Here is an 18,408-nt window from a genome sequence, read left to right as displayed (position 1 = left end):
TTAATTGGTTTTACAGTAATTTTATTTTATAATAATCGCATTTTTTTTTCCTAGACTGGCTTAGATTTTGTGGAAGGTGGTTGAAAAATGAACACTATTAAATAGATTTGTAATTATATTAAAATTTGTTTTTTTCTTCTGGCGAAGAGATCAAATAACCACTACTTCTTTTCTAGGTTAGTATTTCATTCAAACTCATTCAGTTCTTCTGGGCTTAGAAATGAAATCCTTTAAGAATGAATACGAAACTTTCTTACTTACTTCCTTAAACATATTGGAGATTTTTTCTTGGAGAATCGCGCATGGTGATTAGCTTTTGTGTTCTAAAGAACCATGAGCAATATTCCAAGAAAAATCTGCAATCAATTTAAGCAAGGAAGAAGGCAAGTTAACTATGTTATGTATTCGTAAAGAATATCATCTATAAACCCTCAAGAACTGAATAAATTTTACGATATACTAGCCTAGAAAAAGTTGTTCTTATCGATTGACCCCTACCTAAGAAGATTAATTACCTATCTCGGAACTTGCCAGATTCTGCACTGCACCAAACGCGCCACAATATTCATGAATTTAATTTAACTTTTTTAATTTTAGGGAAGACAACATCTGAAGTGGCACCGGGAGTAATATTCTCAGTGCACTGATACTTTAGAACAAGTTCTCTCAATTCAGCTAACACTGTCTGGTCAACACCAGGTTCAGTAAAAGACTTCCAAGAGAGAAGGGCTGTTAGCTGGACTCGAAAGGTTCCTAGCACCAGTGCAGCATACCGAGCACTTCCCTTTTCTTCTCACATCCTTGAACCTTCTTGAAGGATGTGGTAACCTGATAGGAATTTGAAGAACAAACTTCCGTTGTTTGTTCGGTTCTTTTTCTTCCATCAAAAAAATATAAGGAATTAAAATCAAATTGAGAAATAGATAAGATTACTGGCGATCAAATTAATACTTTGTTTTATTTATTTATTTTTTTAATTCTCGGCTTCTTTTACACCTGGATGAATTCATTTTTGCATGTTCAGTTCTTTAAATGATTTGAGACTTCGAGACTCATTATGCAGACTAAAATTACATAAAACCTGTTAACGCATTTACACTAATTAAAAGAAAAATGGCAAGTAATTTAAGTGGTTTCAAGCAAATTGATAATGTAGTTTTCTGAAAACAAGACTTTTTTTCCAAGCTCCCAATTTAGGGTAGTTTGTATCGAACTGTTTCTAGACCAATTGAGATTTACAAAACCTAAACCATTAAAAAAATTACACCTACAAATACATATATATTTTATTCACTACGAATACATTAAGGAAAATGGTTAAGTTTCCTTTTGAAACTTGTTCAGAAAGCTTCTCTTTAATGCTGAAAGTTTCTACAAGTTAGAATAGAACTTAACCTACTTCTTTTTTTAAATCCTAGTTAAAAGTTAAGTTTAATTGAGTGTACAGAATTTTTCATTAGTTAAACGATAAACTAAAGAATAATTAGGGAATTTCTTGCGCGAAATAACAGTTGTGAACACTCACATTTCTTTTTTTCAAGATCTTTGCTCATGGACTTCTTCAAATTTCTAAGTTTTTAGTTATATTCAATTCTTACGGAAATACAATTTGTAAAACTGGACATTATACTGAAATGTAACATTACAAAGAAGATGGTTTTGGTTTTCGGCCGTTGTTATTAGATTATCCAAGAGAAATTATGATTATCAACTCTCTCTGACAGTCTTAACACTCCTGTACAGCATTCTAGTTACATCGATGTATTTCATAACCATCAAAGTATATTTCCATTTCTTTTATCCACGGCCTCTCGGAAAACATATCATTAATATTCAAAAACATAATGTCTCTACAGCGTTCAAGAACTTACACACAAAACTAAAAGACCCTACACCAAAAAGGTTACGATCAAAATGTACTATACAAAATAGGTTATGATGCCACATATGTTGGACAAACTTCACAATATCTAAACAATAGACTATACCAACAACAACACGATTGCAAGACTAAGAAACCTAATGATACATTATCTGCTCTCACTAAACACCATCCTGACTTACAATACGATTTTGACTTTGTGATAACACTTCCCATACTTGCAACTAACACCAACAGGAACAAACGGAACATGTTAGAAATGATATACATGAAACAACAAAAAACATCCATTTACTTTAGGACAGACACCAACAACCTTTCAAATTTCTTCAACAACATTCTTCAAGCCGTAACTTAACAATAATTACTCACCAAATACCTTAGGTTTTTCCAGCCCTATTGTTTTCACCCCTCCCTTACCTCTATATAAACCTGCTTTTCCGTGAATCCTTAACAGTTATGATGATATACTCGTAGCTCTACATTAAACTTCACAAACTTTATGTGTCATTTTTAAATATTATTTTTTTATGAAATTGCCATCCTAGTTAATATTATTTCTATTCTATTTTCAATTTTTATTCTTTAAAATATTAATTTTTAGAATATTTATAATAGTTGGTAACTTTCATACAATTTATGATAAAGATGTTAGACTAGACGGGCATATATTGTGTGTGATACTTTCATGTTTAACGATAGAATTGTGGCACTAGACTTCTTTTCTTGGAACCCCCACACTAGACTTGAAAGAACAGAACTAAACAGACGCTATCGACTACTTAAAAGACTCTTAGACGATAGATCTAAACTTTCTATGAACAACAAAAGACTGATTTATACTTCTATTTTGAAACCAATCTGGACGTATGGAATAGAGCTGTGGGGTTCAACTAAACGCTCCAATCTATAAAGGATTCAATCTAAAATACTTCGAACTATTTTACACGCTCCATTTTATGTCTCCAACCTGACTATACACACTGACCTTAACATTCCTTTTATCACCGAAGTTGCTAAAATACAATACAGAAAAATCCACTTCAGCCTGCAATCTCATATCTCTAGCAATCTCCTCTAGCTCAAAATCTTTCTTCTAGAACTCTTCCTGACAACCCGACAAGACGTCTTAAAAGGCAGTAGCCTCATGATCTCCTCTCAAGTGAAGAAAGTGACTAACCGTCTAATGTTTTGGAGTGTTACCATTGGGTAACCTCTCCATTCGTTTGATTCATTGTAACATATGTGTGACATTGTTATTTACAGCGCCAACGCGCTGATTGTAGCTTAAATAAACGCAAAAAAAAATTATTCTAAAAAACTGTTTAAACATTTTTTCTATTTTACTCAGTTTGTATTTACGTTAATGTACTTATTGTTCCTTTTGTGCAGACCCTGAAGAAGGTAAAAAATTTACAGAAATGTCGTTGCGAAAAAAGTAATTTGTTTACAATATTTATTGACCGTACCTCAATAATTTCCCTAGGATAACCACAAGAAAACACAGGCTCTCCTCAGCTGCAGCCATAAAACGAGTTATTCTAGAAAGATAATAAAAGTAAAAGTTATGCGTATGTAACATACGAAGTTCACGGAGAATCATAAGAGCTAATTCTGTTAGAATGAACAATACATTGAGTGAACACAGTCACTTTCGGTTGAAGAATTTTCCTTAAACTCCATTTTAGTCAATAATTTAATCTTCGTGGACAATAAACAAAAGGTAGAGGCCAGTGTGTTACAGATAGTGAATCTTTGGAGGGAAATTACTCGCTCCTTTTCCCACAATAAATCCGTTTTTGCAGGAAAAACATTTTAAATAAAAGTTGAGTTAGAAATGCGTAGGAGCAATTTTCATAATTGAAAATACTGAAAAATTTATTCATGTAGAGGCATTTATGATCTGCCGATTTTCTTCTAATTTGGGAATTTATTTTGACATTTGATTCTTTGATTCATTATTACAAAACTTTATTTTCAAATTAGAATTCATCTTATTACCTCCGTCTACAAAAAGTAAAAAAATAATAAAGGCCTACTGAGATTATTTGTTGCCTAGCTGTTGGGAGAAGGGCTAAGTGGATGAAAGAGACGCGATGTAGTGGAAGGAACTATGGAGTTCAGTTTGTTTGGAGTAACACCATTTGGAGAATAGCTCGCTTGAGGCAGGCGGGGGCAGAAATTAGAGCAGCCTCTACCATCGCTTACTCCAAGCCATCACTTCCTCTCTTTATTCCCTCGTTAATGTTATGCTCCTGTTTCAAACATTTTGCAAATCTTTAACATTTCATAACTACTTATATTTAAACATACGAGTATAACAACATTACAGTTTATCTGGAAATAAAAAAATATGGAGGCATTTTTATTTCTGATTCCTAATCCTTTAATTTAATTTGAAAGTGAAAAATTGTCGCTCGGGAATTTGAAGATTTTTTATTCACTTTAAGAGGTACTTCGCCCATAATAGGCAATTCAATCGTTGAGAATTTTATTGGGTTTCCAGAATGAATTCAAGCATTGAAAGACAAAAAAGGGTGTAGTAATATGTGATGTTTTTATAGTTAATTTCTTCATTTATTAAAAAAATATATTAAGAACCATGTTGAGCTAAAATAACATACAAAGTGAGGAAAAGGTTATGTACAGATTAGATAAATGCTCGAGCTTATTGAAAACACTTTGGAATTAAAGTAGATATACTGCAATACTTTACCTATTACGAAGAGGATGATATAAATAATAAAAATCAAGATGTTCACTCTGAAGACAAAAAAAAAATCTGAGTATGAGAGTGGTTTAGCCATGCGGCCCACCAATATGCTTTCTTCGTTACATTTGTCAAGTATAATATCGCTAGAATTGCGATCCTTCTAAATCCCTAGAAAGAGCAAGAATTGCGATCCTTCTAAATCCCTAGTACGAGCTAGAATTGCGATCGTTCTAAATCCCTAAAACGAGGTAGAATTGCGATCGTTCTAAATCCCTAGAAAAAGCGAAAATTGCGATCCTTCTGAATCCCTAGTACGAGCTAGAATTGCTATCGTTCTAAATCCTTAGTACGTGCTAGAATTGCTATCATTTGAAATTTACGAAATTGAGATTCAACATAAATTGAACATTAAGGCTAAACTTTGCCTTTTTTGGTGAGAAGTTACTGTACCTTCAGGGTATCACTTAGAGTCCTTGTTGGATTTCTAACTGTGCTTATTCTAGTTTCACAAGATATCTATACAAAATGAGGATTGTACCAGACTTTTTTTTGGAGGGGTATGTGAGATCATGTTCAAGATGTCTGAGTTGGTTATAGAATGTAAGTTGTAGAATGCCGGTTGTTTCCTTACAAGGTTTAGAAACCGAATTCTTTATTGTTTGGATTGGACATATTGAACTAGCAATGTCTTCTTCAACTACATGTTTATTCAATAATGTTTAGAAAACCATTTTCATTGAAAGGCAATCTGCCATCTTACATAACTTATTTCTCTAGACTCACATCTACTTTCGTTTTTCCTTCTGTTTCCTTAAAAAAATCATACAAATCTACGAAATTTTATTCTTCTTAAAGCCTTTAATAAGGTTAAGCTAAATAGTTTTTGTTTCCTCTTTGAATAAAACTATCATTATTAGACTAAGTGAATTTTAATGGAATCAATGCTACATTGAAGAATTCACAAATTCTATAGTATGTCTGACGCTAATGTTCGCCGAAAGGAAGTAATATTTTCACTCATTTTTACGACACGTCCTTGGGCTTCATGAGGTTGCTTAGAAAATAAGTGTATAATAAAATTGGATTTCACCTGCGGAAATGGCGTTAAAACCAGATGGAGGCCCACTAAAAGGAATAAGTTTTGTAAACTTACCTTACCCGTATAAAAATTAAAAAAACCTAAAACCGAGGTCCTGATAGTGCACTTTCTTTCAAAGTGAACGCTTCCCGGAAGTTGAATTTAATTCCTTTCGTTTTGACTCCTGGGGAGTTACTTTACTTCTTGAAGAGGCGATAAAAATAGAAGCAGATTGTCTGCATTCCATTCTGCAGGAAACTGCAATTTGACTTTTACGGTACAGAAACCTGGTAGAGGGACCTCAAAGTAGAGAATAACTCCGAAAGGAACCTTCCTCAAGTTCACCATTTCTGGTTGCCGCCACACAGCTTCTACCTAAAATTTGGGCGCTTAAATCGTGATACTGAACCAATCTAAACCCTCCAAAACTAAGCAACGGCACCAGATTTTGGGTGAAAATGATACTGCTACACCATAAATGTAATTGAAGCCAAGATTTCCTCAGGTATTGCTCAAGGAGAAACTGTCTTAATACGAATTATCTAGTAACTTGAATTCCTCTGTTCCTATTGACTACAAATTTCCTGGTTCTACCCCATAACAATCACCAAGGCAAGGTGCAGGCTGATGAGTGTCTGAGATGTGATTTATTGGTCCAACGGACAGTTTCACATTGTGCATTTTCATTGAGTCAGCTCACCTAACAGTCTGGCTATTCTTCATCCAGATACAAAAAACCAGGTGAATATTATTTACAGGTAGATTCTGAGTACTTAAGGAACTGAAGTCTATTTTAAGCTATTTGTTAACCTAACTAAGTAGACCAAACATCTAGTGGCCAGTTCAAAGGGCTTAGGCCCATTCATTTTACTGTTATCTCGATATGTCCTATTTAAACTGTTTGATACGTACTTCAGCGCCCCATTCTAGGACCGGTTTATGGATTCTTTTTAATTGTTTTAAAATGGTATGACACCTTATATCACTTATGAATCTAATAAGATAGGAATCGTTAGTGATAAGATGATATTCTGTGTAGCAAGTTCTGTAAGACAAAAATCCACATAGAATTTGGATTTTCTTTAATAAAAATAAAGGCACAATGATTATAGAATTTTTATTAACCAGTTGTCAATATCGTGAGTTTTTATTTATTAACGGATTATCCGCTTAGATTGTCAATGTTAATTGGCTTTGTTAAACAGTTCCTTACTTTTAAGCTTTATCCATTCTACCTTTATGCATTTTGTAAAAGATTGTATTATCTACTATTGTAGAATATAATTCGGCAATTATGAACTTTAGTTTTGATAAGAATATTCTTATTTAAGTTAAATTGTTATTAAGTTCAATTTTTACAATATTGTTTGAACTACTAAAGAGAAATATTTCCAAAATTAGCCGCTAAAGGAAAATTCTTAGTAGTCAAAATCTAAGATGAAATATTTATCCAATAAAAAAATAAATAACATGCAAAAGCTTAAAAGAAATTCGTCTTAATTAATAAATATTGAATATTACCTTCTGAATTAATATTTGTTGAAAGAACACCTGATCATCCTCAACTATCAACTATTAAAACTTTGGTTTCCATCTATTTATTTCTTATCTGGCCATGAAACCAGAAAGTGTAGCACAATGGCGCAAGTTTTTATGTGAAAGGGTATAAGAGACAGTAGGGTACTTGGAACAAAAAGGGAACAGTCAACCTTTTATAGCCCATCAATACACTTTCATTTTCAAATTGAACGCGGTTCACCACTATCCTAGGATGTTGGAAATAAAAAAAGAATTTATTTAAAAAGTATATTGCTTAGAAATAACCTTTAACTTGTTTCAAAATGGGATTCAGTTAATTCTTGATTAAATAGGCGTAAAAATGGATCCATTCTTATTGGATTTGTTTTTAAATAATAAGAAAAATAGCATTTACAAATTATTAATAATCTACAGTTTATTGGAGGAGTGTTAGTTGATATCTCTAAGTCACTAAATTAAAATAGGAAAAAATAAAAAGGAAAATGAGAATTTAAAATGATCAAAAAAGAAAACTGATTTGCTCCTTTCTCTCTCTACTTGAACGGATTGGTTTTCTTTATAAAATAAGAATTTGTAGATTAAAACCTTGGAGCGCTCCTTAACCTGTGACAGCTCCGCAAAACTATCTGGCACTTTGTCTATCACACTAACAATCCTATCGTTCGCTTTCACTCAACGCTTCTCCACCATGCTTTCACGATATATCCGCATGAATGGCAGGGAAAAAAAAAAAAAAAAATTTGTACATGCGCACAATCAACCTAGAGCAGAAGATACGATTTCAAATTGGCCGGCTGTTGGAACTAGCTGGCGCGTAACTTCACTGTATACATTCAGTTATAAGCAGCGAGATGTTTCATGCGTCTTGTAAACGAAACTTTTGGTGAATCAGGAATGAATTGTCTTTAAAAAGAAGTTTTGAATGACGGAATATTTTGTTATTCCTGGATTGATTTTTCTAATTAATTTTAAATGGTATCTTAATCTATTTAGAAAGACTGAGCGATCCTGTAGAAAAATATCTAGCAGTCATTTAAGACACAAAAATTTACACATGAGATTAGCTGAGATTGTCTGTGAATGCTGTGATTTATCCTTAAGAACCCAAATTTTTTGATTGATTAGATTCAAAAAGGCAGAGGATAAGTGTTTTTCTGCTTTGTGTTATTATGAGAACGATAATTTCTTATCAGTGAAAAAAGGAAGGCGAGGTAAAGAAAAAAAACGGGTTTGCAAAGTTAAGGTGGCGGGTCCACGCCCGGGGGACCATACTCTCTGCATCAACACCAAGCCGGCCCAAGCTGGTCGATATTTCCAAACCGTTGGGTACTATTCTTTGTATCCTTATATCAGATTTGCTTTAATGTCACAGTAAGTCACCTTACCTGGCCAGGGCGAACTCGCCGAAGTACTCGGTCATGGCGAACATGGTGGTAGTGTTGATGATGCTGACACATGGCCGAGACACTGGTCCGACACGAACCACCGCCTGGGTCGTACTGGGGCTCCCGGTTGCCCCCACCACACGTCACAACCCTTCTGCCACCCCCAAGCGCACAATTATCTTATTTTGCCACCTGACCAAAATTCATACAACTTCTACGTAAATATTAAATACAAAAAGCACGTGTTTATGTTTTCAGAAAATAAGAATTGTAATGATATAGAAAATGTAATCATTGTTATTATTTAAAAAAAAAAGAGACGAAATGTAATAGAAAAAATTAGTTAAACAAATCTCTTAATTTTTCCAGTTCAGGAATCAAAAACAATTAATTTGCCATTATCATAACTTTAAATTATTTTCTTTACCGTTTAAGGAATAAAACATTCAGACAAAGTTTATGATTAATTTGCCGCCATTTCACCAGAAATCTTTTTTTAGTGCTCTATTGAAGAGTGTTCTCTCGTTGCAAATGCCACTGTCCATCCACCGACTGTGTGTGAGATGTAAGTGGCTTCTAGCAAAAGAAATTCTGCGAGCTGGTAGCCGTAGAATTTGTATGATGTTTGAAATTCTAGTGAGCCAACACTTGGTGTAGTGCTGCACGAGACCAAGACGAGGCAAGACTTTATGCAGATCTCGATCTCGGTCTCGTCGAGATATCTCGGTTTTTTGAATTTTTAAGTATTAAAAATGAAAAAAAAAAAATGAACCCAATATCTGAGGCAATCAAAACGAATAAAAAAATTGTTTGTTATTAATAATCTTTTCAAAAAATGTTATTATTTTCTAATAATTATTTTAATTTATATATTGGTATTGATATAAAGAAAAAAAAATGTGTGTAAAAGAAGACAACTACTTATGAGGGTCGTTTGAAAAGTCCGTGCAAAAATAAAAACTACTTAATTTTTTGGGGTAAACCTTTTTTATTTTTCAACATAGTCTCCTTTTAGGCTTATACACTTCGTCCAACGCTGCTCTAGTTTGTTGATCCCTTCCGAATAATAGGATTTGTCCAAGTCTGAAAAATTCGTTTCTGCAATCACCTCCTCGTTTGAATAAAATCTTTTTCCTTTTCGCCTTTTTTGGTGCAGATTCCCCCTTGGTAACCCATTGTTTAGATTGTTCTTTGGTCTCAGGAGTGTAGTGATGTATCCATGTTTCATCCCCAGTGACGAAACGACGCTTAAAGTCCTGCGGATTCTTCTGGAACAGCTGCAAACCGTCCTTGCAACACTTCACACGATTTCGTTTTTGGTCAAGCGTGAGCAATCGCGGCACCCATCTTGCGGATAGCTTTGTCATGTCCAAATGTTGATGCAAAATATTATGTACCCGTTCATTCGAGATGCCCACAGCACTAGCAATCTCACGCACCTTCACTCTTCTGTCATCCATCACCATATCATGGATTTTATCAATGATTTCTGGAGTAGTAACCTCAACAGGGCGTCCAGAACGTTCAGCGTCACTTGTGCCCATATAGCCACTCCGAAAATTTTGAAACCACTTATAAACTGTTCTAATCGAAGGTGCAGAGTCACCATAATGTTTATCAAGCTTCTCTTTAGTCTCCTGAGGCGTTTTGCCTTTGATAAAGTAGTGTTTAATCAACACACGAAATTCTTTTTCGTCCATTTTTTGAAAATCACTCGACTTCCTCGATTCAAACGAATGCCAAACACAAAGAAATAGACCGATCTGGCTGAAACTTGGTGTGTGTTCTTCCAAGAGATGCTACTAACTAAACATAACCTCGATACGCGCCAGTGGTGCTATCTCTCTGACTTTGCACGGACTTTTCAAACGACCCTCGTATACTTCAATGCACCATATGTTACTATTACTGTTACATATCTTTATATAATTTCAAAATATGTTAAAAACGCGCCAAATGAAAGACCCTAATAACATATCTGCCTGCTATAACAAGTCGATTCGTGAAATAAAAAATACACCTCCCAACAAACTTCCCGCTCCATTAGTTATGGCTGTTGGTGAAGATAAAGAATCTGATGATTCACCTTTTGACGACGACGACGACGACTGCATAAATATTATTGCACCATTTGCTCAAAAAACAGCAAATTCACCGAAGCATGGAAGACAGAAATAATTAATTTTACCAAATTAGACCAAGCACCAGTAGACGTTGACATTTTAAAATGGTGGAAAACACATGAGAATTCCTTCAAAAATTTGTCTAGAATGGCGAAAGATATTTTTAATATCTGTGCAACTTCAGTGCCATCTGAAGATTATTTTCGCTAGCTGCGTTGATAATGACCAATAGAAGATCTTCTCTAACTTCTGACTCAGTAAAAGCTCTTTTATGTATCACTGCTTGGGCTAAGAGTAACTTAAAAACGAAAATTTGTAGCAATATTATTTAGATGCATAGATAGACTTTTTTTCAAATTCACTAATTCTAAAATTCTAAAATATAATTCAAATAATATCAAAGTTCAAAGTATTAGATTATTAATAGTGAAATTTATGAAATTGAATGAATGAATGATATGAATAGTGAAATTTAGTGAATTTATGTAAAAATTATGTAATTCGAAGTCAAATAAATTAGTGTTATTGAACTTATATATAATAAAATCGTATCTTTTAATAATTAATTCAATATCCTAATGATTATTTATTAATAAAGAACACAATTTTATAATTTTGTAACAAAAAATTAATATTTGAAAAACCGAGACGAGACCGAGATTTGTCTCGACTCTCGTGCAGCATTAACTTGGTGTTATTAAACATTACTTCAGAATATCCTGCTTTGAAGTGGCTATTACTGCCAAGTTCACCATCGAAAAACCTTCCCGAGGGTGGCCCTACTGAAATCTTTTTTTTTTAGACCGGACAATCATCCCATTGACACTCTCAGGCCAGCTGTAAAAAATAGCAAGGACTACAACTGGGTTTAGTTTATCTGCTAACTCCATACATCTTAACACCACCCTCTTGCAGCTCCTAGGAGCCTCTTAGAAATGGACAGTATTGTATCTAATTAGAGAACATTGTCTGATGAATGGCCGTGAACTGAAAAAAGCCCCTGATGCATTGACTTCAGGTTTAGACGAACTTTAATTACAAAATCTGGTAACACTCACCGTATTTCTCTTACTGGAATTGTAACTCGTAATTTTAGCCACACAATTAAACCACCTTTGGGGGAAACCTATCATTAAGCGGACTCTTCTTTTTTGAAGAAAACCAAACCTTACATTCAAATTCAAATGGTTCATAGAACCAACCTTCATTCTCCCACAAGACCCGTCTGAGGCCACTACAGTAAGATCTCTTTACAGACAACACTGTCCATCGCCGAACAGTAAGCTGTAAAAAGCTCCTAGGAAGAGAAAATCTGACGGCCAGCCGCTGGATTCGATCTCGAGATCTCCACGTCAGTACCAAGTATACGTTAACTGCTGAGTTAATCTCTTCCTAGATTAAAATTTACCTGAGAAAATGTTTCAAATAAAACCTTGAGACAATAATAGCGCAATAAGGTTAGAATGGATTTTAAAGAAAAACATGTGCGCTAATCGTTTTAGAAAATCTAAAAAATGTGAAAAATCCATTTCAGTAAAGTAAAGGTGAAGAATTTGGATCGCCAGGATGCAGTCAGGACTCCTGGTGAAGCCCAATCTAAATATTAATTTTCAGCTACCAGCCATTCTTAGTTTTTGACACATTCACAGAGATCATTTCATAAAAGCCATTTTCTTCGGACTTTGATCGGAAAATTCTGTAATCGAAAATGAAAAGCGATTGAAAAATCTTCTTTACCTAGTTAGAGAAAGTAGAAAATAATAGGAAGTTGACAAAATGGCGTAGAAACATACGAATTTCCCTCACTACAATTCTTGAGGTTTATACACAAGAGTATTGCCTTATTTTTAGACAAATTTAGTTGCATACTCCTCAGAATTGGCACCACAAAGGGCCGACCAGCTAGAGGCGAGGCCCGCAAAGCTTTGCTGTATTATATGATACTGGGTTCGATTTCCGGTCTTAGGCCATGGATTTTATTTAATGGTTAATGTAAGAATTCAATAGTAAAGTACATATGTTTGATAGTCGCCTCCGTCCACGAAACCTAAATCGTTAGTTGTAAAGTCAGCCTGAAAAATAGACATTAATTATTTTTTTTTTAGATTTTCCCTCAGTATGCCCGTTACGGAATTTTCTACGAACTTCAGAGGAAATCATAGGAGCTTTTTTTCCAAGAAAAGAGGAAAAACCGTTCAGTAAAGTGGTACAACTGCCAACTCTGAATTTCAGCAATAATTACTCTTTCTAATAAACTACCAACCCAAAACCTTCCATTATCTGATTTAAAATCTAACGTCATTTGTCAACCGACTTCATAAAATTGAATTGACCCATTCAATTCCCACTGATATGAAATAGTGAAGCTGTACAATCATCTAATTCTTCCAAAATATGTCGTATTGTAGTACTACGTCGTTGCCTGCGAAGCTTGTAAACTTTTTGTCGTTTTCAGCTAACTTTAAACGAGTAGTTAACTAAATCTCTAGTCTTAAAGCCATTTAAAGACACTCCAAAAGAGGTCACCATTCTGTATTCTTCGGTCATAGATCCAGTGACGCAAAATAAATTTGATAATTTTTATAAAATTATACAAAATTTAAAAAATAAATAATAAGAAAGAAAGCAAACTTTATACATCAAAATCCTTTGAATAATAATTATAAAAAATAAAACACAATCATATTAACATAAAGAAGAGAGAAAGACAAAAAAAAACGAAGATCATGATTATTCATGAGGCGTTTTAAATCAGGACAAACAAGAGGCCGAGGTGCTGTCAAAGTCTTTGCTCGTTACAAGTCTAACTTTCTGTCCAGCTTCTCTACTGGACCTAATATTTTCTTCTGTCAACTCAATGCAGCCACATTTCAGTAACGTACATTATCTAAGTTATCTACTTAAAAGTGTTAGTCAACAAGCATTTATCTTGAAGGGTTAATTGTCACGCAGTGAACATTACCTAACTCCAGGGGCTTGGAGCGCTCTTATTGCACTAACAAATCGTAGGAGTTGTGTTCGGAAAATCCAACACCCTCTCCAAAATAGCTCATTCTGACTAAAGGTTTATTGATCCTGTAGTGGCACATGAACCAGATTTAAACAAAACTATGTCTATTTTTAGGTTATGGCAATGAAAACTTCCAGAAAGGCTGACAACCACTAATCATTGCAAAAACAAATATTTCCGTAATCAGAAATCAAAAGAAATATATTTTTGGATAAAACTGAAATTCTAAAAATCATTTATTTAGCTTATATAATAGCATCGTAATGATTTATTTATAAAGTTACCTTGTCTCAGTTGTAAAAACTGTATTTGAAACAGATTAGAAGGAGACGGAAACTGAATAAGAAGCTATTAAAATCGAAGCGTTTTCTAAAAAGACTCAACAGGAAAATTATCTGTGGGTTTTAGTAAAGCCAATATTGCAGCCTCATTTGGGTTTTATATTTCATTAAAAAGATTTAGCTTCTTCATTACCTATAAAGACATCGTAAAAGATGCTGTGATGGACCCAGACGGGCCTGAAATATCTTATTGATGAAAAAATAAAAAGGATTTGGACTGAAATAACCCACAGAACACAATGGGAAATAATACAATAAATATAGACAAAAAAACTAGAAAAATTGTTGAATACAAATGTTTATAAAGTATTCAGTTTTTTGTATTCATCAAACAGAAAATAGCTGACAGATATTATTACAGAAAATAAATAAAGTGGATAATTTCACTCATAAAATCAACAGCCAATCATTTTGCTCAATTTAAATGATTTTAGCCAATCAGGTGCATATTATACTGATAATAATTTTGAGAATACAAACTTGCGCTATCCAAAACCCCTCCCTTCTTGGCCCGTCTAGCTGCTCCAAAGGGAAAAAAACAACAGTAACCGAAGGAGAATAAAAACCCAATCGCTCGTTTGAGCCACCTAAGAATCACAGCTGTCCAAAACAAGCCGTCAAAATATTCCTTCCAAAGACCCTAAACCTAACAACCTTCTATCAGTCTAATGAATCCGTCATAAGATGGACGGGTGTTTCCTTTTCTGTCTCGCAAACTCTACAGAAAGAATCGGGTGAAAGAAACCTAATCCATTGGGTAGAGGTAACATCTTAAATCCGCAATGTCAAGTGAGTGAGGTTGTCTAAAAGAAAAGTCAAATTTTGGTTGTAAGCAGTGGTGTCTTCGAGCCGGAACGCTCCGGAACGTCGTTCCGGTACTTCCTTTTTGGACAGGAACGCGTCCCGGAACTAAAGATGATTTCTGTTTTAACAAAAATTGTGAATACAATTGTCTACCTCTGGTCGCATGGAGGTCAGATCCAGCTCTGAATTCTCCAATTTATGTGAATGTAAGTCTTGTATGTGGTTATTATTGCCTTGTTACATTGCACGATTGGCTAATAAAATAACTAACTGCGACGTCATGTCACGCTTACCGTGATTCCACTATTACTAAATCCTTTTTGGTGCAGAAAAAATATTTTAAAAATTAAAGTCTATATAAGACTAAGCGTTCTGGTAAAAAAATAATTAACAGGACACCCCTGGTTGTAAGGAAGAATCACAGATGAAAGCTAATGATTTAATGGATTAGGCTGACCAGATAGATGAGAATTAAACTTGAAGCAAGATGGTATGAAGTCCCTGATAAATAGAGGACTAATATTGTGGTTAGGTACGCGGCGAAGAATTTTGGACTCAATAACTGTAGACAGTTATTATTGGAATGTTTGATTGTTCTCTCGTATTAGAACATTTGAATAATCATTTAGCCTAAACTTGTACCTCATCACCATTGTTCAATTAAGCTAAAATGATTTTTCAATTGTCCAAAACTTCACAGTTCCTATCTGAATCTAAATGAATTTACGCACTATTTTCTATCGAAGGGTAGACATTCCTATAATCTATTAGAAAGCTAACTCAATACGGTAGTTTCCGCGAGAACCACCTTAAGTAATATTGTTTTTAATCTTTTCAAACATTTCACTTCTTTTTTTTTTTGCATTTTTCTGTTTGAATTTATTTAATAAACACTTATTGAACTTCGACAAAAATAAAACTTCATAGGAAATTTAATGCTAATCTCAAAAAATGTGGTTCAAAATTGAAATAATGCACAAGAATCTCAGAAAATTTATGTTATGAAAGCCGGGTTTTATCGCGAAAAATAACTCAGAACTTATTGCAACTTAAGAACGGATTGTTGTAGGTTAGACAGGAACGAGACGGCGTTTTATTCCAATTTCCAATCAACAAATCCATTTTTTTTATTTTTCGCAAAAATCACCTTGAATCATTGGAAATATCTTAAACTATCTAAAAATTTTGTGTATTGGTAATAGCATTTGAAATTTTTAGAAGACTGAAATCTGAATTGTTCAGTTTGGTATAAAGATGTTCACAACCAGACTTATCCATAACTTCCTTAAGAGTCTCATCCTTTTAGATGATTCTAATTGTAATAAACCTGAACTGAACTGGTTTTCTGTACTTAAAGCAATGTTTTTTGCTATTGGCTCCGAAGACATTCTTCTATCCTTGAACCCTAGTACTCTGCGTACCAATTTCAACAGTCTTGTAGAAAGATTTCGAAATAAGTTCCTGTCTGAAGACGTACGGTTTGTATTGGACTCCAGATATAATATCCTATATCCAGATATAGGCGTATACGAGGGTCGTTTGAAAAGTCCGTGCAAAAATAAAAACTACTTAATTTTTTGGGGTAAACCTTTTTTATTTTTCAACATAGTCTCCTTTTAGGCTTATACACTTCGTCCAACGCTGCTCTAGTTTGTTGATCCCTTCCGAATAATAGGATTTGTCCATGTCTGAAAAATAGCCATTCGTTTCTGCAATCACCTCCTCGTTTGAATAAAATCTTTTTCCCGCCAGCCATTTCTTCATATTGGGGAACAAATAGTAGTCCGAGGGAGCCAAGTCTGGAGAATAGGGGGGATGTGAAACGAGTTGGAACCCTATTTCCATTAATTTTGCGACCACAACTGCTGAGGTTTGAGCTGGTGCGTTGTCGTGATGGAAAAGGACTTTTTTGTGGGCCAATCGTGGGCGTTTTTCTTGCAGCTCGGTTTTCAAACGGTCCAATAACAGATGAATGCACCTGCAATAGTTTTACCCTTTTCCAGATAGTCGATGAGGATTATTCCTTGCGAATCCCAAAAGACAGTCGCCATATTCTTTCCGGCCGAAGGAACGGTCTTCGCCTTTTTTGGCGCAGATTCCCCCTTGGTAACCCATTGTTTAGATTGTTCTTTGGTCTCAGGAGTGTAGTGATGTATCCATGTTACATTCACAGTGACGAAACGACGCTTAAAGTCCTGCGGATTCTTCTGGAACAGCTGCAAACCGTCCTTGCAACACTTCACACGATTTCGTTTTTGGTCAAGCGTGAGCAATCGCGGCACCCATCTTGCGGATAGCTTTGTCATGTCCAAATGTTGATGCAAAATATTATGTACCCGTTCATTCGAGATGCCCACAGCACTAGCAATCTCACGCACCTTCATTCTTCTGTCATCCATCACCATTTCATGGATTTTATCAATGATTTCTGGAGTAGTAACCTCAACAGGGCGTCCAGAACGTTCAGCGTCACTTGTGCCCATATGGCCACTCCGAAAATTTTGAAACCACTTATAAACTGTTCTAATCGAAGGTGCAGAGTCACCATAATGTTTATCAAGCTTCTCTTTAGTCTCCTGAGGCGTTTTGCCTTTCATAAAGTAGTGTTTAATCAACACACGAAATTCTTTTTCGTCCATTTTTTGAAAATCACTCGACTTCCTCGATTCAAACGAATGCCAAACACAAAGAAATAGACCGATCTGCTGAAACTTGGTGTGTGTTCTTCCAAGAGATGCTACTAACTAAACATAACCTCGATACGCGCCAGTAGTGCTATCTCTCTGACTTTTCAAACGACCCTCGTAAGTACCTTGGGAATGCAAGAAGTTTATTTACATTTCAGGTTGAATATAAATAAGATAAGGCTTCTGAGTCAAATTCACTTGGCCAACCTAAAAAGCGCCAGAATACTATTCAATAATTAAAAATTTATATTTGTCAGCGATGAGAGATGCAAATTTTGTAGCGGCTCGGATTCGCTGACTCATTGTCTAGTGGAGTGCTCGATGTTTGAAGGCGTTAGAAACAATTTAATTCCCGCCTATTTACAGACGAGTTCAGATAGGACTGAAATATTCTGCAATTTGTTTACCTTCACAACCATTACCCAAATTAATGATGTTTTTAATTTTGTAGTCAAAATTTTGACCTACAGGAAATTGTTAACCAGTTCTTAGCTTCAGATTATGTTATTTTCTTTTTGTTAATGCCTTGAAAATATAAGGTATAGTAAAATATAAACAGCATAATTTTATGTTCAGTTGATTTAAAATAATGAATTAAGAATTTTTTTATTATTTCATTAGTGCGACATTTCTGTTCGGTTTGTGTTTATCTTATATCTGATCATTTCTTTTCTTTGCTTATTCTTTAAACATGAAATTATTGTTTTGTATATTGTAATTATATTGTATCTGTTTTATATTGTAATTGCATGGTCAACTCCTTGCTATGAGCGTACACTCTAAAAGCAATAAAAATATTATTATTATTATTATAAAGATGTTCAGGTAAAAATAAAGTATAATTCC

General features: G+C 34.4%; 1 protein-coding gene across 10 annotated transcripts in view; it reads right to left on the bottom strand.

Moving 5' to 3' along the window:
• Sh (Potassium voltage-gated channel protein Shaker) overlaps positions 1-18,408 on the bottom strand; it is an 820,486-nt gene that overhangs the window by 631,272 nt on the left and 170,806 nt on the right. Inside the window, exon 1 of one of the 10 annotated variants that reach the window (XM_074118982.1) lies at positions 8,598-8,738. The exons of the other annotated variants lie outside the window; for them this stretch is intronic. Within the exon in view, the coding sequence (XP_073975083.1) occupies positions 8,598-8,641 (44 nt within the window). The 5' untranslated portion in view covers positions 8,642-8,738. Of the gene's footprint in view, positions 1-8,597; positions 8,739-18,408 lie in introns of those variants that run through there. 10 annotated transcript variants of the gene reach the window in all.

The sequence above is a fragment of the Rhodnius prolixus genome, unplaced genomic scaffold (genome assembly GCF_049639745.1).
Source record: "Rhodnius prolixus isolate KJV_2025 unplaced genomic scaffold, Rpr scaffold_2, whole genome shotgun sequence".
Lineage (NCBI taxonomy): Eukaryota > Metazoa > Arthropoda > Insecta > Hemiptera > Reduviidae > Rhodnius > Rhodnius prolixus.
This window is presented reverse-complemented; position numbering and strand designations above follow the sequence as displayed.